This window comes from Zonotrichia albicollis, unplaced genomic scaffold (genome assembly GCF_047830755.1).
Source record: "Zonotrichia albicollis isolate bZonAlb1 unplaced genomic scaffold, bZonAlb1.hap1 Scaffold_257, whole genome shotgun sequence".
NCBI classification, from domain to species: Eukaryota; Metazoa; Chordata; class Aves; order Passeriformes; family Passerellidae; genus Zonotrichia; species Zonotrichia albicollis.
The window spans coordinates 2,572,622-2,594,910 of record NW_027428429.1 but is presented as its reverse complement, the minus strand read 5'-3'; the positions used below and the strand labels follow the sequence as shown (position 1 = coordinate 2,594,910).

General features: G+C 47.2%; 2 protein-coding genes across 2 annotated transcripts in view; one reads left to right on the top strand and one right to left on the bottom strand.

Moving 5' to 3' along the window:
* Positions 1-18,481, top strand: part of LOC141727862 (olfactory receptor 14J1-like) — a 31,068-nt gene extending 12,587 nt beyond the window's left edge. Inside the window, exon 2 of the mRNA XM_074534145.1 lies at positions 18,419-18,481. Coding sequence (XP_074390246.1) covers positions 18,419-18,481 — 63 coding nt within the window. The remainder of the gene's footprint in view (positions 1-18,418) is intronic.
* Positions 1-22,289, bottom strand: part of LOC113460769 (uncharacterized) — a 1,042,778-nt gene that overhangs the window by 702,349 nt on the left and 318,140 nt on the right. The gene's annotated exons all lie outside the window — the stretch shown is intronic.

Genomic DNA, 22,289 nt, shown 5'->3' with positions numbered 1-22,289 from the left:
CCCAAAAGAATTGGGCATGAGTTTCAAGCCCTGGGAAATCATCTGTCTAACTTAGGGTGAGCTTGAGAGTTCCCCCATAAGCCTTTAGTGTTGTTATGCTAAGTTGTCCAAGTTCTTCTCCCCATGTGTACTGGTTTCTTGTTTCCCCTATATGGTTACTGTTTGAGAGTGTTCTACCCCCAAGTGTACATGTTGTTGCTTCCCCTTTGACTCAGGTCTTTGGATCCTGCCCCTCACACTGTTCTCGACTTCTCCATGTTTAGTGTTTTTCACCCTGTTATTAAAGTTCCTTTTAAACAACTCCATTCATCCTGCCCCTTTTCATTTTCGCTACTCTCGCCCTGAAGTCAGGGAACCAGAGAGGTTTGTTGCAGCCACCCTCATTGTGACATTTGGTGCCTGAACAGGGACCATGACATTCAGGGCTCCCTGTGTCAGTCACATCAGCTGGCATTAGCTGACGGATAAGCCAGTGCTCCCCAGGATTTTGGATTGTGCTTGGCCCATTGGATTCATCGTTGCTTCAAGGGACCTTGCCCAGGATCGCCAGGGACAACAATGGTTTCACCTGTATAGGATTGTAGGTGGGTTTGGGGAAATGCAAGACATTTATTGCCCTTTTTGCCACTGTGTTCTTACAATAGCCACCCACATCCCATAATTGATTTGGGGTGTTCTGGTGACTCTTCCACATAAGGCACAGACAGAGAAAAATGGGCAGCCAGATGTCCAAAGTAGAAAAGAGCATATATGGATGCTTTAATTTTCATTGATCATGACATAATATTTTCAAAGGATGAATTAAAATTAATAATGGGGTGGATCGTTAAAAATTTTCCAGATGCCTCTGCTGACGAAATCCATACCACTGAATTTTGGGACTCATTAGGAGTTAAACTGTACAACCTTTCGATCAAAAAGGGATGCCACTGCACACCGCATGCTTCCCATCTTCTGTACCATCCTTGAGACCCAGCCAGAAGTGTGTTGAAAACTCAATCTGTTGGTCACGCCTAACTCGGGACCTCCCTTCAAACCTGCCTTTCTCAGACCTTCAACAGTGGTCCAAGATGGTGATGGCCAGGCTATCTTAGAGTACCATGCCTTGGAGAGTCAAGATGGAAGGAGCCTGAATGTGGCTCAGAAGCCTGAGCATCCTCCCTCCATCTTGGCTCCTCCACTTCCTGCTACCACAACCTTCTCTTCTGCCCTGAACGAACCTCCAGACTCCACCTCAAAAACTGCGGGTCATGCCCCAACTGTCAATCATCCTTTCCACTCTGGGCCATGCCTCCAGTTAAGGAAGGAGACTGGCAAATAACCTTGAAACTCCTCATTGCCCTGGTATGTCATGAAAGAAGGGGGCAGAATCCCAGGTATCAGCCATTGGTTTATGGGGAAATCAAAGATCTGTGTAGGGACGCTAAAGACCATAGGAAAGACTTTCCTTGTTTTAATGGCCTAATGAGGGCCATGTTTACAGCACATCATAACTCCCTATGATTTAAAATATATTATGACCATGTTGTTTTCACCTAAAGAATACATCCTGTGGGAAGGGGGATGGAAGTGTTTACTAAATCAATTAACAGCAGACTATGCTAATAATGAGGCAAGGGTGGAATTGACAATCAACCATCTAGCTGGAGAAGGACAACACAGCCGACCAGATGATCAAGCAGTAGGTATCCCCAGAGAAGTACTGGATGATATCAAAGAGATGGCTTTGCAAGCTTTAATCCAGGTATCAGATGGTAGCACCCTCAACTTGGACTATCTTGAGTGGCTGCAGCTAAAACTTTAGGACAATTAGACCATCTTGGGTGCCTGTTAAGTAAGCAAACCAATGCTATCTCCCTCACATTGAGTGGCCTGCTCTCAGACATAGAGACCATCAGACATGTCACCTTGCAGAACAGCGATAGAGGTTTTACTCAGGGCACATGAGCATGGCTGTGTAGCCTCTGGGGGATGTGTTGCATGAACCTCTCCATCCACAACAAGTCAATCCACAAGAGCATTCAGGTACTGAAGGAAGGGTTCAAGAAGCTTCAAGTGGAAAACAAAGACTGGGTCAATAAACTCCTCGAATCCAAGGGACTAAAGGGTTGGATGATATCTAGCGAAAAGAAGACTATTAATTCTCTTAGTGGTTGTTGTTGCATTGTGAATTGTCTCATGTTTCTTTGGATGCTTTTAGAAAGTCTTAAAATTCTTTCAGTTCCATCTTTGTTGTAAAACAGAAAGGGAGAAGATACCCAACACAGGCTCCTCATGGACACCTTGGAAGAAAGAATTGGAAGCCAGAATGACACAAAAAACCTCTCAGATACTCAGGAAAATCCTTAAAAGTACTAAATGTATTCTTAAATCCATAAAGTACCTCAAAATCCTTGAGTATCTCAAGGCATTAATGAGCCCCACTGAGTGTCAGTACAAAGCTCTCAAGGGACTCGTTAAAGCAGATAATTGGGGCCATGATTGAACAAACTGTCTCACAAAGTCTGAATCAAAAGCAAAACGCCAAGTACCTTAAAATAACTGAAGTACCTTGAAGTATTAATGAGCCCCACTGAATGTTGTTACTGACAAAGCCGCTCCAGGGACTAATTACAACAGATAATTGGAGGCCATGATTGCACAAACCTCTCAGAGACTCCAAGGCAAAAGCCAAACTCAAAGTCCTTTGAAAAACCTGCAGTCCCTGGGAGCATGAAGTAACCGCCAGGGCCATTCCTGAGCAAGGCTCCCCAGGGACTCCTTCCAGCAGATCCTTGAGGCCACTGGGCTGTGGGCTAAGGGGGGATGCTGAGGGGAGGACAAGGGGCTGACAGTGCCCAGCCTGGCTGGGGCTGTGCCAGGAGGCCCCAGGGCCTCAGGACAAGGTGTCTCCTCACAGCCCTTGGTGGCAAAGACCCTGCTGTGCCCCAGGGCAGCAGGACTTGGCTTCTCTTTGTCCTCACCTGTCATCACTGCCTACAGTTCTCTGCTCTGCCTGGGGCCTGGGGATGCTTTCTCAGTTGTGTCCCTCAGTGGGACCCAATAAAATCCAAGAAACATTGGAGTTCCATTCTGATGTGGAGTTCTGGAGAGTTTTCTTCAGCTCCCTCTCAGGGACTGATGTTCAGGCCCTGAGCACAAAGCCCCAGAGGCTCATTAAAGTCCTTGTGCTGTGTCTGTGCTGCTGAGCTAGGCTGGGCTCCTGGCACAGAGGCAGCTCCTGGTAACCAAGCAAAGCTTCAAAAGCACATTTCTCTTGATGAGCAGCTTTTCTCCCAGCCCGGCAGGGCTGGGGCACTGCCTGCAGCCACTCTGGGCACAGCACAGAGGCACAGAGAGCTTCAATCATTCAGGGCTGGGAAGGTGCTGAGAAGTGCCTGGGGCAGAATCACTGCCAGCCCTTGGCACAGGAACCTCTGGCTGCAGGACAATGCAGCTGCAGCTCCTGGAGTGATCTCCTAAAGCTGGAACATCCCAATGCCTACAGACCTTGTAAGTACATTCTCTGATTGTCTCTTGTGCAGAGCAGCCAGGGGTGCCCAGGGCTGTCGTGCAGAGCAGGGTCCTGCAGCCCAGGGTGCTGTGCTGGGGCAGGGACTCTGCTGCCTGCCAGGGACAGCTCTCAGCCAGCCCTGGCAGCTGCTCCCAGCACCGGGGGACAAGGTCTGGGTGGGAGGACACAGCTGGTGAGGCTTGGAAGTGTTCTCCTTGTGTGGGGAGAATGCTGTATTGTTCAGGACTGCTCCCAGCATGGCATTTTACTGCAGAACATTTCCAAGTAGATTATACAGGGAGCATAGCAAGACAGGGGCTGCATAAAAGGGCAAATCTTGCTTTTTTAATAAACTGCTCTGGGTTGCCTGGATGGTAAATTGCACATAGATATTGATCTCCTAATTAAGGTTGAGAATTAAAAAAAAAATAAAAAATCACAGATTGAATATAGCAGGCAGTGACAGAAATCAGCACAGGGCCCCTCACAGGGAGCATCAGCGTTGCTTTTCCAGCCTCCTCAGGGTTACTCTGATGTTGCCATCAGAGCGTGCAGAGCCAGAGCTACCCCTGGGCAGTGCCTGAGCTGGGAGGGGTCTGCAGGGCAGAGCTGAGCCCCCAGGGCTGGGCTGGGCTCTGGCAGCACTGGCAGGGCCCAGCCCTGGGCACAGGGAAGCAGCTGCTGGCAGGGACAGCTCCAGGCAGCACAGCCCTGGGCAGGCAGTGGGAGGAAAGTGCCCCCAGGCTGTGCTGAGATATTTCAAGTCCTCCCCAAGCACCACTATTCCATTATTATTTTTTTACAGATCCTCATGCCAAGATACCACATATGTCCAACAGCAGCTCCATCAGGCACTTCCTCCTGCTGGCATTGGCAGACACGCGGCAGCTGCAGCTCCTGCACTTCTGCCTCTTGCTGGGCATCTCCCTGGCTGCCCTCCTGGGCAATGGCCTCATCATCAGCGCCGTAGCCTGCGGCCACCACCTGCACACGCCCATGTTCTTCCTGCTCAACCTGGCACTCAGCGACCTGGGCATGATCTTCACCACTGTCCCCAAAGCCATGCACAATTCCCTCTGGGACACCAGGGATGTGTCTTACATAAGATGTGTCACACAGCTATTTTTCTTTCTCTTCTTTATTGTAGCAGAGTTTTCCCTCCTGACCATCATGTGTTATGACCGCTAGGTGTCCATCTGCTAACCCCTGCATTACGGGACCCTCCTGGGCAGCAGAGCTTGTGCCCACATGGCAGCAGCTGCCTGGGCCAGTGGCCTTCTCTATCCTCTGCTGCACACGGCCAATACATTTTCCCTGCCCCTGTGCCATGGCAATGCCCTGGGCCAGTTCTTTTGTGAAATCCCACAGATCCTCAAGCTCTCCTGCTCCAAATCCTACCTCAGGGAACTGGGGCTTCTTGCTGTTAGTGCCTGTTTGGTATTTGGCTGTTTTGTGTTCATGGTTTTCTCCTATGTGCAGATCTTCAGGCCTGTGCTGAGGATCCCCTCTGAGCAGGGACGGCACAAAGCCTTTTCCACCTGCCTTCCTCACCTCACTGTGGTGTCCCTGTTTGTAAGCACCGCATTGCTTGCCTACCTGAAGCCCCTCTTCATCTCCTCCCTGTCCCTGGATCTGGCCCTTTCAGTTCTGTACTCGGTGGTTACTCCAGCTCTGAACCCCTTCATCTACAGCCTGAGGAACCAGGAGCTCAAGGCTGCAGTGTGGAGACTGATGACTGGATGCTTTCTGAAATATTAAACAGCTGGCCAATTTCTGCAAATCACTTGCAATAAAAGTCATCTTTGATACTTCTTGTTGGTTTCATCTTGCAGGTTCTTTTGCTTTTTGTTAGTATTGTCCACAAAGAAATGTCATTTTTTGTGCCATTTCTCATTTTGTGTCTCTCCACCGTCCCTGTAGCCACAGACTCTGTCAATGAAGGGCTGCACTCTTGGTGGCTTTAAAGCAACTAAAGGATCTCCTAGCAGTGTTTTCTGCAGAGATGCCCTGTTGTTGCCTTCTCTGGAGCTGCAGCAGCAATGTCTCTGTGCAGAGTTGGGGGCAGATTAGTGCTGGCACAGCAACTCTGCTCCTGCTGGCCACACCATTCCTGATCCAGGACAGGAGCCATTGGTGTTCTTGGCCACCTGGGCACACTGCTGGCTCATGTCCAGCCTGCTGTCCATCAGTCCCTGCAGGTCCCTTTCTGCCTGGCTGCTGTCCAGCCACTCTGTCCCCAGCTTGTAGTACTGGGACCAAATAGCAGGGCCTGGCACTTGGTTTTTTTAAAACTCACCTTGTTGGGTTCATCCTCTGGATCCAGCCAATGAAGGTCCCTGTGCAGTCCACTCCTATGTTCCCTCAGATCAAAACTCACATCCAGCTTGGTGACATCTGCAAAGATATCCTTGGTTCCTTGGGGCCCCTCAGTGTCACAATGGCCTCTTGGTCACATCAGGCCCTGCACTGTCACACTGGTCTCCTTGGTTCCATGGGGCCCCAGAATGTGACAATGGACTCCTTGGTTCCATGAGGCATCACAGTGTCACAATTTTGTCATTGGTCCTGCAGTTTCACAGTGGCCCCTTGGTTCCATGGGGCCCCATGGTGTCACAAAGGCCCCATGGTGACATGAGGTCCCACACTGTCACCATGGTCTCTGTGGTTCTACAAGTCCATCAGTGACACAATGGACTCCTTTTTTCCATGAGGCCACACAGTGTCACAATATCCTTTCAGATTCCTTGAAGCTCCATCGTGTCACAGTGGCCCCTTGGTTACAGAGGATCCTGCAGTGTCACAATGTCCCCTTGGTTCCATGATGTCCCGCAGTGTCAGAACAGCCCCTTGGTTCCACTGGGCCCTGGAGTCTCCCAGTGGTCTCCTTGGGTTTGCAGTGTCAAAATGGTGAAACCCCTTGGTTACACAAGGTCCTGCAGTGTCACAATGGCCTCTGTGGTTCCACGAGGACCCAGAGTGTCATGGTGCACTCCCTGGGTCCATTTGGCCCCAGAGCACCACAGTGGACCCCTGGTTCTGTGGTGCTGCATGGTGTCACCATGGTCCTCTTTGTTCCATGAGGCACTGCAGTGTCACAATGGCCCGAGAGTTTCCCAATCATCAGAGAATGACAGAATCAAATAGGCTGGATGGGATCATCAAGTCCAATCAATGCCCTAATACTGCCTTGTCACCCAGACCATGCCACTAAGTGCCACTGGAGAGGGACAGTGACTCTGCCACCTCCCCTCTGATCAGCCCATTCCACTTCCCACTCATCCTTTCTGTGAAGAACTTCTTCCTATTGTCCAGCCTGAACCTCCCCTGGTGCAGCTTAAGGCTGTGTCTTCTTGTCCTGCCCTCCAGCAGATCCACACTCACACCCAGCTTGGTGCCATCTGCAATTTGTGCATGGTGGACTCGATCCCCTCACCCAGATCATCAATGAAGATATTAAACTGGACTGGGCCCAGCACAGACCCCTGGGGAAACCACCAGTGCCTGGACACCAGCTGGGTGCAGCACCATCCCCACCACTCTCTGGGCCCAGCCTCCAGCCAGCTCTTAAATCTCCCAGCAAGGAAGGAACCTGCCCAAGCCGTGGGCTGCAGCTTTTCCAGGGAATGCTGTCAGAGACAGTGTCAAAGTCTTTGCTGAATTCCAGGTACACAACGTCCACAGCCTTTTCCACATCCACAGGTGGGTCACCTGGTCATAAAAGGAGACCAGGTTGGTCAGGAAGGACCTGCCACCCCTAAATCCATGTTGGCTGGCTCTGATCCCTCGGCCTCCTGTGGGCACCCTGTGATGGCACTCAAGGTGATCTGTTCCATAACCTTGCTGGGCACCCAGGTCAGGCTGACAGGCCTGGAGTTCCCCAACTCCTCCTTCCAGCCCTTCTTGGGGATGGGCTCACATTGGCACCTCCAGTCCTCTGGGAGCTCCCTGCTGAGCCAGCCCTGATGGTAAATGATGGAGAGCAGCTTGGGAGCTCATCCCCAGCTCCCTCATCCCCCTAGGATGGATCCCATCTGATCCCATACACTTGTGGGCATCTGAGTGGCTCAGCAGGTCCCCAGCTACTTCCTCCTGGATTACAGGGGCTGTTCTGCTGCCTGTGCCCATCTACCAGCTCAGGAGAACACTTGTCCTGAGGACAACCTGTCCTAATATTGAAAATTGAGGCAAACAATGTGTTAAGTAGCTCAGCCTTTTCCTTATCTTTAGTTACTATATTCTCCACTGCATCCAATAAAGAGTGGAGGTTCTTCTTCTCCATTCTTTTGCTATATTTTTTTTAATAAAAACTCTTATTTTTCTTTACAGAAGCCACTAGATTAAGTTCTAATGGACCTTTAACCTCTCTAATCTTCTTTCTGTATAATCTAACGACATCTTTAAACACTTCCTGAGCTGCTGGTCCTTTTTCTCCCTGAGTTCTCACAAAGGCTCCATGCCCTGCCAGGCCAGTAATTTTCCTCACCTGCTCATCTTTTGTCATACTGGGACAGGCTGCTCCTTCCCTCTTGAGATTACTTTGTTGAAATGTGTCCGTCCTGGATCCCTTTGTTTTTAGGGATGTTTCCCTTAAAAAAATCAGTACCTGATTTGGTACTCCCCAAATCAGCATCCTAAATAGGCCAAAGTCTGCCCTTCCTAATTCCAGTGCAGAAGTTTTGTTGCTGCCCCTCCTTCTTTCACAGAACATTGAAAACTTGATATTCCATGGTCACTGTGCCCCTGGCAGCTCTAAGCCCCACATCTGCCACCAGCCCTTCTCTGTTTGTGAACAGCAGCAGACAGAGCTTTCCTTGGCAGTGGGAGTGTTACCAAAAATTGTGTAAAACAGAAAACTCCTTAACACGAGAGTAGCATTAAGAAGCAGCATTCTTTATTCAGCTGGATGCACGGGGGGAGTTCCTCCCAAAGCCGTGCATGCTGAGTACAGGAAAGTTTCTGTTTATATTTGTATTTTGCACACATATTCATTTATTGTCCTGGACTAAACATATATATAATGATCATTTCCCCAAAATAATTAACACATTTCCCCTCCCCTTTACCCATGTGTTCTTCTGTCCTGGGGGTCTCTCTGGTGGTCCCTCGTGGTCGTGGAGCCCAATGTTCCAGCAGGATGCTGAGGCCGGTGAACTTCCAGTTCCCCTTCTCACACAATGGGCATTGTGTGGTTTCCATAGCCCTGGGGCTGTGGAGAACAAGCTCCAGGTGTCAGCTCAGCTGGTGGAGACAATTTATCATCTGGGAACATTAGGTCACAGAGTGGATTATAACATGATAGAGTGGGTTAGGTGAGGTCATTGAGAAGCTATTACATCACAGACTGCTTCTGTGACATCACACAGCTGGCTGTGACATCAGAGACCATCTGTGTGACATTAGAGACTGGGCTGTGACAGCATAGAGCAGGCTGTGATGTCCCAGAGGGGCTGTGTGACATCCCAGCAGGGCTGTGCCAGGTCACTGGGTTGGTCACTCCACCCCAGCTCCCCCTCACAGTTTCCCCCAACAAGTCCAATGCTGTTCATGCCCAGAGGGTCCCTGTGCCCCGGGATCCTCCCGGCCCACCTGGAGCCACAGCCTCCACCAAAGGATGTTCCACAGGATCCACCCCAGAGCCTGACATAAGGACAAGGGGCCAAGGCTGTGTGACCAGGACATCAAGAACGTGGATTATCCAGGTCACTGTGGCCTGGGTTTGGTTCCCCAGGGCAGGAAAGATGTCTGGCAGTTGGAGCAGGGTCTGAGAAGGGCCTCCAAGGTGGGGCTGGAGCCCTTGAGCTGTGAGCAAAGGCTGAGGGAGCTGGGCTGGTCCAGCCTGGAGCAGGGAAGGCTGAGGGGCTCCTCATCCCAGCCTGGCAGTGCCAGCGAGGAGGGGATGGAGAACACAGAGCCAGGCTCTTCAGGGGGAGCTGGGGGGAGACAAGAGCCAGTGGGTGGAAGGGGAAAGAGGGGAGATCAGCCAGGGCATGAGGAGATGAAATGAGTCAGGCTGACTTCAGCATTTCCTCAACATGAAAAGCAGCCTGACCTCTGTTCTCCATCCACCACTGAAAATTTTGCAAATTAGGAATTGTTGGAGCTGTTTTGCACCCACTCCAGGAGGAGAATCCTGATACAATAACTTAATTGTGTTTATATCTATTACCACATTTGTCTAAAATTACGTTTAGTATGGAAATCACCTGTGGATGGTGCACTCATCAGACACTGCTGGGACATTGCACATAGCTCAGGGAAGAGTGTGATTCTTATTAAATTGTGTCCTGTTTGACTATGGTCTGTTGGCCATGAAGAGAAACTTTCTATGCCTCTGAGTCTCATCAGTTCCTGACCCCCAAAGGACACAAACCTGATCAGTTGTGGTTCCCCCTCCAATGGTGGCACTTGGACCTCCCTCCACCCTAGAGCAGAGCTCCCTTGTCCCAGAAAGTCCCAGGCAATGCAGGGATGAAGGAGACAGAACAGGCTGTGAGGATCAGGGGCAGGGCAGGGCCAGGGATTTGGGGTGGTTGTGAGCCCGGGGCAGGACCCGGCCCTTGGCCTTGGTGAACCTCATCCCATTGTCCTGGGCCCCTGGATGGCTCCAGCCTGGCCAGATCCCTCTGCAGAGCTTCCTGTCCTCCAGCACAGCCACACTCCCACCCAGCTTGGGCTCACCTGGGAACTGACTGAGAGCGCCCTCGATAACCTTGTCTAGATCAACAATAAAGAGATTGAACTCACCTGTTCAATCCTGAGCCCTGGGGACACCCCTGGATGTGACTCCATTCCTTAGCTGCTCTGAGTGCCAGGGATGGAATGAGGGAAATGGTGGTGTGATAAATGAATAGGATTCATGCCAACAATGGTAACTATTGTTTTGCGGAGAAAAGAAGAAACCTCACAACTTTATAAAAGTTGAAAACTCGGTATGTTTATTTACGGCGCCGGACGCACACGGAGAAAAATTCTCCTCAAAAGGCATGCGCACCCCTGAAAATTTCAGACCTCCTTTTATCCCCCTTCCAAATGCATATGCATACAGTTTCACAATAAGTTCATACATATTCATGACACTTAGCACCAGTTCTTCTTTATCAAAGGAATTTCTAGGTCGGGGACAAATTGACCTCCTGGTCTTTTCTGTTTTTCTTTCTCTGTCTCCTTGCTGTCTCGGCATGCGAGTTTTTCCTTCAGCTTTGGCCGTTTGACTTTTCACCGTTGTTAGACACTTCACCTAATTCAGGATGGATCCCTGCTCTGTCTCATTCCCCCCTTTCCTAGGAAATAAGTAAATTCTTTTACTTAATGAAAACTTTCATGACAATAAGTGTCTTTTAATGCTTCACTATGTACGTTTGATAAAGAGGTTAGTACAGCCATTCGTTGTAGTATTCTCCAGTTCAATTTAACAATGTAATAGATAATCCTAAGCTTATCCCAGCTAATATTAGTAAAACTACAATAGGGTGGCACAACTTATTAAAGATTCCATTTGCAGTTGGTGACTACCCAAAGATCACATCTCACCAGTGATGATCCATATTTTATTTTTTGTAGAACTCTGGTTATCTCCTTTGTATCATGTTAGACAGTAATTAAGGTTTTCTTTCCACTTTCTTGGATTTCTTTCAAGACTTCTAATAGGTCTTGGTGCTTAATGAATTGTTTTACCAATATAAGGTTCACCCCAATAGGGGTAGGTAGTAGTCTGTAATACACTGTGTAATTGGCTGTAATCAGCTAGTGGGATGTTACTAGTACCAAATACGAAAAATCACACCCGATAACCTACAAATACAGAGATTAGAATGGTTTCTACTAGACAGAATAACATCATTGCTATCAATTTGTACAGCAGCACAAGCAGTTCTCAAGCATACACCCCTTTCCAGTATATACGAGCACAGTTTTCTGGTCAGTGACTGGATGAATTTCAAAGTGGCAAATACCCTGTTCAGTGTCTAAACACATCCTGGGCATTAGCAGTATTGCTTTCACAAATGAATCCCATTTGTTCTCTAGTAATGCAGGATTCTAAGTTTACTGTGTGCTACTTTTCATTCATCTTTTCGTGCCCACACTCTATGTTCTGAAGGATAGAGTATTGTTTCTTCATGGTTTAATCTTAGGGCAATGATGGGATGGATAACATAAACAGTGGCATTACGTATGGTAAGCACAAAGGCAGTGGCCACATTAGAAACAGGATCATAGGTGAAATTCACCATAGTCCACCAGGATTGAAACTTCCTTTCAATGTCAATTGCATTATCCTACTCAATTTTCCAAATTTCAGCTGGAAAATTACCTTCACTCCTTTCCTATATGATCAGAGCTGCTGTTGCTTGTATCCATAACTGTGCTTGTATACAACCGAAAGATAAAGACACATTATCTTGAACTATACTAAGTGCTTCTACTATCAATTTGTGGTCTTGGTCCCCGGCCTGTTCATACTTCTTTACTTTGGCAGTACTTTTGAAATCTGTCACTGGCTAGTCCCTAATGCCAGTAGAGATTACTATAAAGGCTGCTTCAATTTTGTTAGGCTACCTGCTGCAGCAGCCAGTTTATTCATCAGTATTTCTGAATCAATTCCATTTAAAACTCCTAATCTTGTCCCTAATATGTCAGTTAGATGTTTGTTATGGGGAACAGGAACTGCTTTCTGTCCATGACCATCCCTCCCTGCCAGAGGGATGTGCTGGGCTCACACTGCAAATTCAGACACACTTCACAAATGTATCTGACAGAGGCTTAGGTCATACTTGAGGCAGATGTTTGTTCTGAAATGTAGAGACCTCAGGGAATCTAACTTCTCCCTCCCCCTCCAAAGCACTTGATTTCTCAGATGTGTGGCAAGCAGGAATGTCTCTCCTGGTCTACAAAACCTCACCCACCTTGCCCTTAGCTAAGATCAAGCTGTGGACTGTGTTCAGGGCAGAAGATAATGGAGGGGAAATCTTGAGAGAAGAGCCTAAATTCATTGCAGTGCCTCAGAAGAAACTGGGATCAGGTTTCTGCTACTTGAAACACTCAGTACAAAAGTGATGCTCAAAATCTTACAGCCTGCTGCTGTGCTCTGAGGGGGTCTCTCTCTCTACCTCTTTTAAGCAGAACCTAACCGCCTCAGACTGGGACAATCACTGATCCAAATCTCAGTAGGAAAAGGGATAGCTATAAATAAGGAAAATCACCTTCCTTGCTTGGGTTGATTTACCACCTGCAGTTCAGCACCCTTTACCAGCCATTGCCTGGGGGTTCAGCCAACCAGCTTGGAAAATGACCTAAGGAAACTGATTTCTTGGTGTTCCTGGTTTTAGGCACCAGGAGAGCTGGCTCCTTCCTTTCTTGTCTGCTCCTGAGATATGCCTGTTTTTGTGACCATGTTGTCCAGTCCTCAAAGGAAGTTTTTAGGAAGGAGGAGCAGGCTGGTTGGATTTTTGAGATGCTAATTTGCATTATCAACTCCACACGTTTGAGAGACCATTCTGGATTGGATAATAGCTGTTGTTCAGTCACATTCTTTACTACGTTAGGTTCAAGTTTGGAGTTTGGGTAGAGTCTGAACTAGTATGGGGTGTATAAGGCCCCGCTGTGGTAAAAAGTGCAATGTCCACTTTGAATTCAAATGAAAGTCTGACAGTAACTCGAGCTCAAAGGCAGGTCACTTCTACAGGCTGTATCAGGGTGAAATTACACCAACAGTCTGATTCACTTAGGCTATCACAGACTTCCTGGTGTTCATATACACCAGGGGAGGTTCAGACACTAATTACATCTGGTCTCTCATAAGCCATCCTATTGATGACTAAGCACATTACTTTGATTTCTTCTCCTCAGATTCCTTGAAGTGTTCACAGTTCCCATTCTTGCTAAAATCTTTTATCTCAGAAGGTTTTCCCATGGATCCAGTATACTGATTAAATGCCAGGGACCAAGGCCATTCAGCATTGCTTTGGGTAGAGGTACTCTCTAGTTCTAAAACTTCAGTTATAATTCCATACAAAACAATTCTGTACACTAAAGTATGAGCTACTCCCGACCACAATATACTCATTTTGCCCGAGTAAGTTTTAGTCTCAGTTCATTGTCTCCTGGTGTCACTCCTGAAGGGGCTTCTGGGCCTTCTTCACCCGAGAGTGATGGATCCAGGCATTCTGCTCTTTGATTTTGATTGCAGTGAAGGTGGTGAGAGGTACTTGCAGTGGTCTCTCCCACTATGGTTCCGAAGTCTTCTCTGTAAGAGACTTAACATATACATCATCCCCAGGCTATCTAACTCCCTACTCCGAGTTCCAGCCACATGTTTCTCAATTTCTCTGAGCTGTTTGCTTAATGCTACCATGTAAGTGGACATTCTGGACATACCCCTTGTATTCTATATTGTCTTCTATAAGGCATTCCAAAAGGATTCAGCATTTCTTTAGCTCAAAAGGTTTAGTTTGAATTTGCAATAGTGCTAGTGGAAGAGCTTGGGCAAGGGAGATTAACTTCTTGCCCCAGTCTTATGATTTGCTGCTTAATCAAATGATTCATTCTCTCCCCCTGGCCACTTGATTGGGGGCAGTATGGGGTGTGGAGTTCCTAATCTATGCCCAGATGGCTTCTAATCTGTTGCGCTATTTTGGAAATGAAAGGTGATTCTTTATCTGAGGATATTGTGGCTGGAACTCTGAAGCGTGGTATTATCTCTTGTAAAAATGATCTGGTCACCTCTTGAGCTTTGACAGTCCTGGTGGGGAATGTTTCTGGCCACCCTGAAAATGTATTTATTAATACCAGTAAATACTGATACCCCCCTTTCCTTGGGAGTTCTGAAAAGTTGATTTGCCGCTGCTGTACAGGCCCATGGCCTCTCCCAGTCTGATCGAGTTTTGGCCCGGGGGGGGCAGTATTTTGAGGTTAGTCTGGAGGCAAGGATCACATTATCAGCTCACCTGAGTGATAGTGGCATATAAATTCCTGACAACGATACAACAATTCTTTCAATCAGATGTGTGTTCTAGAAAGCCTGTGGGAATTACTACTTCAAAGGCAACACTTCATTTCAATGCACTCTGTATCACTCGCAGCCTTGGTCATTTCGAGAAAGGAGACACACTCTATAAAAGGCTTTAGGTAGTTAGGCCCTAGTGTGTTTTCTAGTGCCCTTCCTTCACTAGTAACCACGAAAATGGGAAGGGATTACTAGCTCTCTTTCAATGGTAGCCCACCCCTTGCAGCTGTACGTCTCCTTTGATTAGTATTATTGTATTATGGCTTACCTTCGAGGAAAGTCTGTACCTCACTCTTTGCTGCTTTCTTTGCCTCTCCATCCGCCAGCTCATTTCTTTCCACCAATTTCAAGCTCACTCTCTGGTGTGCCTTAATATGCTTTTTCAGGTAGCTGAACTGCTTCTAGCAGCTGGATTGTCTCTTCTTTTCCGGTGAGGTCAGCAGTCCCCTCTCCTTCCAGATGGCTTCATGTGCATGCACAACTCTGAATGCCTTTTGCTGTTTCTAAGGCATGGGTCCATGCATTTATCTCAGCATCCTGTGCAGAGGTACCTGTTGGCAAGGGTCCAGACTCTATTACCTCTCTGCAGGTAGTCACTGTGAACTTTGCATGTCGCTTTCTTGTCAGTGAACCAGGTCTCTGCATCGTCCGGAGGAGTGTCCTTTAAGTCTGGGCAGCTGCAGTAGGTAGCTTCAATGGTCTCCAGGCAATCGTGGTGTACTGCTTCTCCTTGATTCCACTGAGAAAAGAAGCTGGGTTGACAATATTAGTCACCACTATCTCTACATCATCTTGTTCTACCATGATGGCCTGGTATTTCAGAAACCTCTCTGGTGAAAAGCCAGTGGCCACCCTTTACTTCCAGTACTGCGGACATTGTGTGGGACACTAGCACAGTCATTTTTGTCCCAGGGTAAACTTGTGTGCCTCTTGAATGTTCAGCACAACTACTGCTACAGCTCTGAGGCAACCTGGCCATCCTTTGGCTGTTGCATCTAGTTTCTTGGAGAAGTAAGCAACTGCTTTTCAATATGGTCCCAAGTCCTGAGTCAATATTCCCAGGGAAATTCCTTGCATGGAAAAATAGAAAGAATGCTTTACTTACATCTGGAAGTTTCAAAGCTGGAGCCGACATGAGGGCACTCTCTAGCTGGCGAAAGGCCCGTGTGGTGTCTCTTGTTCACTGGAGATCTCAGTTCCCATTGGCAATAAGAGCATAGAGGAGTCTGGCAAACAGTCCATAATTATAAATTCACAGCTGGCACTACTCTGCCATGCCTAAGAAGGTTTGGAGTTCCTTTGTTGTCTGGGGTTTCAGGGTTTGGCATAGGGCTTCCCTGCCTTAAAGTCTGCTGCTCAGCACTCACTTCTTACCCCAGGTAGATTACCTTCTGTTTCACTACCTGTGCCTTTTTCTTTGAGACTCTGCATCCTTGGAGTCCTAGGAAATTCAAAAGGCTTACTGTCTAGGCTTCTCTCGCTTCCCTCGTCCGAGTGGCTACAAGAAGATCATCCACGTACTGCAACAGCCTCCTTTCCTCTTGTGGAGCTTCCTGGGACTCTGGGTCTTTGCAAGCTGTTCTCCAATCGGAGTAGGGAATTTTGAAGCCTTCAGGCACATGGACTATGTGAGCTTGTGTTTGAATGCAAAAATGTTCTGGCTGGCTTCGTGGATAGGGAGGCAAAGGAAGGCATCTCTTAGGCCTAAAACAGTGAACCAGGTTAGCTCAGGTGTTAAACAAGTTTGTAAGGTCTATGGATTTGCTACCACAGGGTACAAATTCTGTGTTATCTTATTGACAGTCCTTAATCCAGTACTATCAGTTATTGGACTGATTCCTTCCTTACCTTCCCTTTGAGGGTACTACTCAGTTCTCACTGGTTGTGTTCTTTCATTAAGCTTGATGGGGGAGCATCCCATGGGGGAGCATCTTTCACTCTCCCTGGTACAGCAGAGGCCCATACCCTTGAAAACACTTACTTACTTATTCTAATATCTCCTTACTAATGTCTTTCTTAATTTCAGTGTCTGTTAATATTAAGCCTAACATCTTTATATTATTTGCCTCCAGAGTAACCTTTCTCATTTGAGAATGTTTAGCAAATTGAGCAAATTGTACAAAAGCTTTTAGGTAGACATAGTACACATGTTACTTTAAAGGTTTGCAAAAGTATGCCTTCTCAGACTGGCCAGTTGTTCATTCCCCACACTACAACATAAACATTCTCCACAGGTACTAAAGCTTTATTTAAAACTGAATATATGACCCTTGTGCCGACAAAAATTCTTCCCTTTTGGGAAGGTCATCTTTACCCCTCCTCCCTTACCTTGGGAGGAAGCCTTTAGCAAATCATATGTACTCATTTTGCGAACTGTGATTGCTTTGCATTTCAGCGTGATAATCCTTGCCTGATTTCATACGTTGCTATCTTATGCTGCATGCTGAACAACATGTTTGATTTGCTCTCTCTTTGCCTTGTTTTCTTTTTCGAGGGCCAAGACCAGAGGGCGGTCTGATCTCACAGTCTCTTTGTTGTTCTGGGTGATTTCTTAAAACAAAAGACATTTCAGCATACAAAAACTCTATCCCATTTTTCTTCCTATTAGAACAGCAAAACAGCAATACCAGTGTTTCTCATAAACACCGCACTGCAATATTACTTGCACACCCAGCTTTTGCTCACAGGCCATTCCCGTGTTCCCTGGGGAGACGGGGCAGCCAGAGCTGTCCCTGTGCCCAGGGCACAGCCACTGTCACCTCACACAGCATGCTAGCCTCTTGATGTACCAAAGGCTCCCCGAAATTGCTCACAAAGGCAGGCTATTCTGTTTGTTACAGAGAACTTTAAATCCTTTCAGCAGATTGTTTCCAGTAAAGATTTACTGCAGTACCAACCGAAGTCTCATAAATCTTATAAGTCTCATTAACTAATTAATCTCTTCTATCTCTTCTACATAAACTCTGTTTTACAAAATATCAGTCTTTTCTAGTTCTCTTCTTGCACAATCTAATTAAGCACTGTGTCTACTTACACTTCTTTGCTGCTTTGCAAAAAGGCTGTGCTAGTCACAGCCGAAACTCTGATATGCCCACAGACACAGACACACTCACTCTCCCCCCCCCGCCTTATCTCAAATTCACTAGAGCCAAGGCTTGAATTACTATGAGGGGGAGAATTCTTGGAATTCCTTTAACTCGCGTTATCTAAGTTAAACATAAATCACCGTACTATAGTTCTCCTATGTAAAATGCTACTCTTGTTGCAACAAAATCTTAAAATCTCCACAAACACCACTATACAATCTGAGAATCAAATTACCACAATGCAGCGGAAGAAAATCACCACACAAAATCACTGGGAAAGGGCATATTTCTCAAAGTGCTCACTTTTCTCGACACAACACAGCATACCATAATTCAGCATTTACTCATATCAATTTTCCTGGACACAATCAAAATAACAGCACACAGTCTAGAGATCAAGTCCAAACATCCAAGGCAAAGGAACTCTCTGAGCTCATACTCACGGTTAAAATGTACCAAATCTACACAAATCACTACATTCAAACACGATAAATACCGTCACTGACATTCCTCCACTCGCTTCTCCGCGGGGCACTTCTCTCCCTGCCCCCACAGCCTGCTGCAGCCGGCGCCTCTGGCCTCACTCGGCTGCTTCAAACACGGGGAGTACTGACCCCCCCCGCACTGTAGGGCACTGTAGATTTACTCTCTTTTATACACCATACACTTATCACCTGCACGATCACAAACACAGTGCACTGGCTACACACATTAACTATACAGCAACACAGTGTCCGGACATCACTCACACACGCACAAACAAAAGAAACATACGCAAGTTTAGCTTTGCCCTATCAGAACCTGAATTCTAATACACACGTACACGGGTTCACCCAGCTTACCCCGGAGCCGCTGGTAGTCCTGCTCTATCAGGACGACAACGACAAACCCCGTCTCTAATACAGCTGCTCTATCAGCTGCAGCTAGCTTACCCCGGAGCCGCTGGCAGTCCTGCTCTATCACGACGACGAAACGACGAACCCCGTCTCTAATAAAGCTGCTCTATCAGCTGCACCCATGAACCCAGACGTCTCTGGGTGGTTTACTCCCTTTCTCTCCTTCCTCCCCCCTGGGGCCCCTTAGTACATACCATATCTTCCTCCGCAGGCCAGCGGGTCATTGTCTGTCCTCGCAGGTGGCAAGTTGAGACAAGCGGAGCCCCACCAGGAAAAAAATCCTGGGGCGCGCCTTGGAGGTCCGTCTATCCCCCCTGCCCCCGCGGGGACAGAGAACTCCTGGCTTGGCTCGCCAAAATGTTTTGCGGAGAAAAGAAGAAACCTCACAACTTTATAAAAGTTGTAAAGCTCGGTATGTTTATTTACGGCGCCGGACGCACACAGAGAAAAATTCTCCTCAAAAGGCACGCGTACCCCTGAAGATTTCAGACCTCCTTTTATCTCCCTTCCAAATGCATATGCATACAGTTTCACAATAAGTTCATACATATTCATCCTGCATGACACTTAGCACCAGTTCTTCTTTATCAAAGGAATTTCTAGGTCGGGGGCAAATTGACCTCCTGGTCTTTTCTGTTTTTCTTTCTCTGTCTCCTTGCTGTCTCGGCATGCGAGTTTTTCCTTCAGCTTTGGCCATTTGACTTTTCACCGTTGTTAGACACTTCACCTCATTCAGGATGGATCCCATCTCTGTCTCAATACTGTGTTACGTTTTAAACCCTAAAAACTCCTCTTTGGACCCCTTCTGCCAAGCTAGTGGGGTGTGCTTGGACCCTTGGAGCTGTCTGCAAGCAGAGGGAATTGTTTTATCAAAAGTGGATTACCTTCAGTTGGCCATACCATTGTTTTCCAGTTGTTCAGTAACTGAGGTATCTCAAAGCTTGCTTTCATTTCAATCTTGCTTATAGTTTCTATATCCTCAAAATCTTTTGAAAGGCAATCATATTTATAAGGCTTTCCTGTTTCATCTTCCCCAGCAATCCAGTTTGTTTTATGGCTTAATAATGTTATAGGTAATAAATGATAAAGCCAATCAATAATCAATAAAAATTTTTTTTTTTTTTTTATTTCGCAAGCAAGATTTGGTCTCCAATAGCCACAATCAAAGGGACAGCTTCGAGCCCGGGATCGGCGCTGGGTGAACACTGATCTAAACTCAATCGCTTTGGATCCCCTCTGCTCACAAATGTTGTCTCCTTCAGGTTGGTTTTATACAGCTTTTTCCACCTGGGGCAGAGTTTCTCCTATTCTTCTTGTCACTTCACATATTTATGTAGTTTCCTTTTCTCTGTGCTGGACAGAACTGTTTCTGGGAAGTGATGAATGCTGATTGTGGAGTTATGGGAACGCGGCATTGGGATGCACACCCTTGAAGACTCTGACTATCTTGATCATAGATACTTACTGAGTATTCATCGCTTGGGTGTCTCTGGACTGTCCTGGGAAAGGGCCCATCTCTGCACAGAGCCATGTCTTTTTGCTTGCTAATTAGTTTTTTCTCTCCACTGCTGTCTGTGATTTTTCAATTTGTGAAGCAGTCTTGTCCCTGGCTGCAGCTTGTGGTTTTAAATCTTTAAGAATTTTTTTGTACAAGCACAACTTATTTCATGTATATTTTACACAGTCACAAATTATTCCATAACATATATCACAATAAGGTGAGGAATTAATGGATCTTTAACTTCCACTGGAAGGCAGGTACATGGATTCAGAGCTATCACACACTAACTGTGAGGTTTTGGGCTTACTTTAATAATGGTACTCGCTGTGAGGAAATGACACTGTGGAACTTTTCTCCCAACCCTTCACCCAGCTCTTTGGGTCTGCCCCACCAGTTTTCAAAGGGTTCAGATCCACTCTAAATGCTAATGATATCATACAGTGGCTGGTGTTGCTGATAGGCCTGTTCTATTTAGCATTCAGAGATAAGGGAAGATTGACCTGGATAACCACTCTAACACCTACCCCAGAGACAAGGGATGCTGCTGCCCCAGAGCCTGACCCTGCCCCTCAGCCCACCTCAGAAATGAACCACCCAGACTAGGTGGGGGTTCTGGTGAAGGAGATGGGCCAGATGCTGAAGGAGCACATTTCCCCAGGTGGTGAGAAACCCTCCCCCTGCCCCAAAGAGGGAGAGTCTGATGGTGCAGCAGTGGAACCCACAGATGTTGCAACTGTCCAGGTTCCTGCTGAACTGCAAGGGCAGTCACAGCCAGCAGCAGTCACCCCTGTGGAAACAAGGAGGTCTAAGATGAAATCAGAGCACCCAGGCGAGGATAAGAAAGGAGGGCCCTCACAACCCACAGGGGAGCGAACAGTTGAGATCATCACTGAGTCCCTGATGTACAAAAGTCTCTGCAATCTGCACAAAGACATAGTATGATGAGGACGTGAGGCTTATACAACCTGGCTACTTCAGGTCTGGGACCTTATTGGGTACAGGCATGCAGCTGGATGGTGGTGAGGCTGGAATTTGGGACCCTTTACCCAGGACTCAGGTATGAATAAGATTTTTGTAAGGGAGTCAGGGTCCCCTTCTCTCTGGGAGCAGCTTTTAATGAGTGCCAGAGAGAGGTTTGTCCACAGAGAAAGAATGCAGGAGCAGCACCATAGAATGTGCTGGAAGACCCTTGAGGAAGGGATCCAAGAGCTGAGAGAAGTGACAGTATTGAAGGTACTCTTTGGGAGGGATGGACAGCATGATAATGACGCCAACAAGGTCAGGTGCACAGGGCAAATGTTGTGCAGTCTGGAAAATCTGGGGCCATCTCAATACACCCCCTTCATTGCAATGATTAACGCTGATACCAACTGAGAGACAGTGGATTCTGTGGCCAACAGGCTTAGATATTGTGAGAGTGTGATCAATGGCCCAATGCAGGCTCATGTCTCTGCTGTGATTAAGAGCCTACAAGAAGAGATGAGGGTAGAGGGAGGAAGAACAGTTCCCATATGGCACCAGTGCGAGTCACAGGCCCCAAAGTCAGAGCCCAGTGAACCTCAGCTAGAGAGAGGGTACGTACACCCTACGAGCTGACCTGTGGTTCTTTCTGCGTGACCATGGGGAAGACATGGGAAGGTGGGGTGGGAAACCCACTTCTGTCCTGGCAGCACAGGTGCGTCAGCTCAAGGAGGGAAACACCAACCAAGAGAGTTCCACTAAAGTGAAACTAGCCTCAGCCTCCCGTGACCGAGCTTCCAGGTGTGATCTGTCAGATCCCCTTGAAGGAACCTCTACCATGTATGCCCATGAAAGAAATAATAACCAGGGCTAGGGGTGTCCTGCCTCTAACTGCAGAAGGGGCTCACAGCAGGCTTGTTAGCTAAAGGAGCGAGAAGAAGCTGAGAATCAAGAAGAAGCTGATAAGGAGCTCTCTCCAAGGCTGTAACCAAGGAGACCGAGAGAAGTGAAGAATTGAAGAAAGATAAGAGAACTTTACAGCTGGACGAAGTATTTTTAGAAAGTTAGTTGAAATAACCGTAACTTTTCACCAATAGTGTTATTTGACTTATTGTGGCCAATAGTTAGAATAGAAGAAGCATAAACAATTGGAAAGTGTATAAAAGGTCAGCCCTGTTCAATAATAAAGAGTGTCCACCTGAGACTGCTTGTGGTCTCTGCTTTGTGTTGTGACTGCCTCGACAGTGACATCTAGTCAGGAAGAGGCACAGGAAAACCAGATTTTCTGGACGGTGTGGATCCAATGACCTGGCACATCAGAGCCACAAAAATACAATGCTTTAGTTGATAC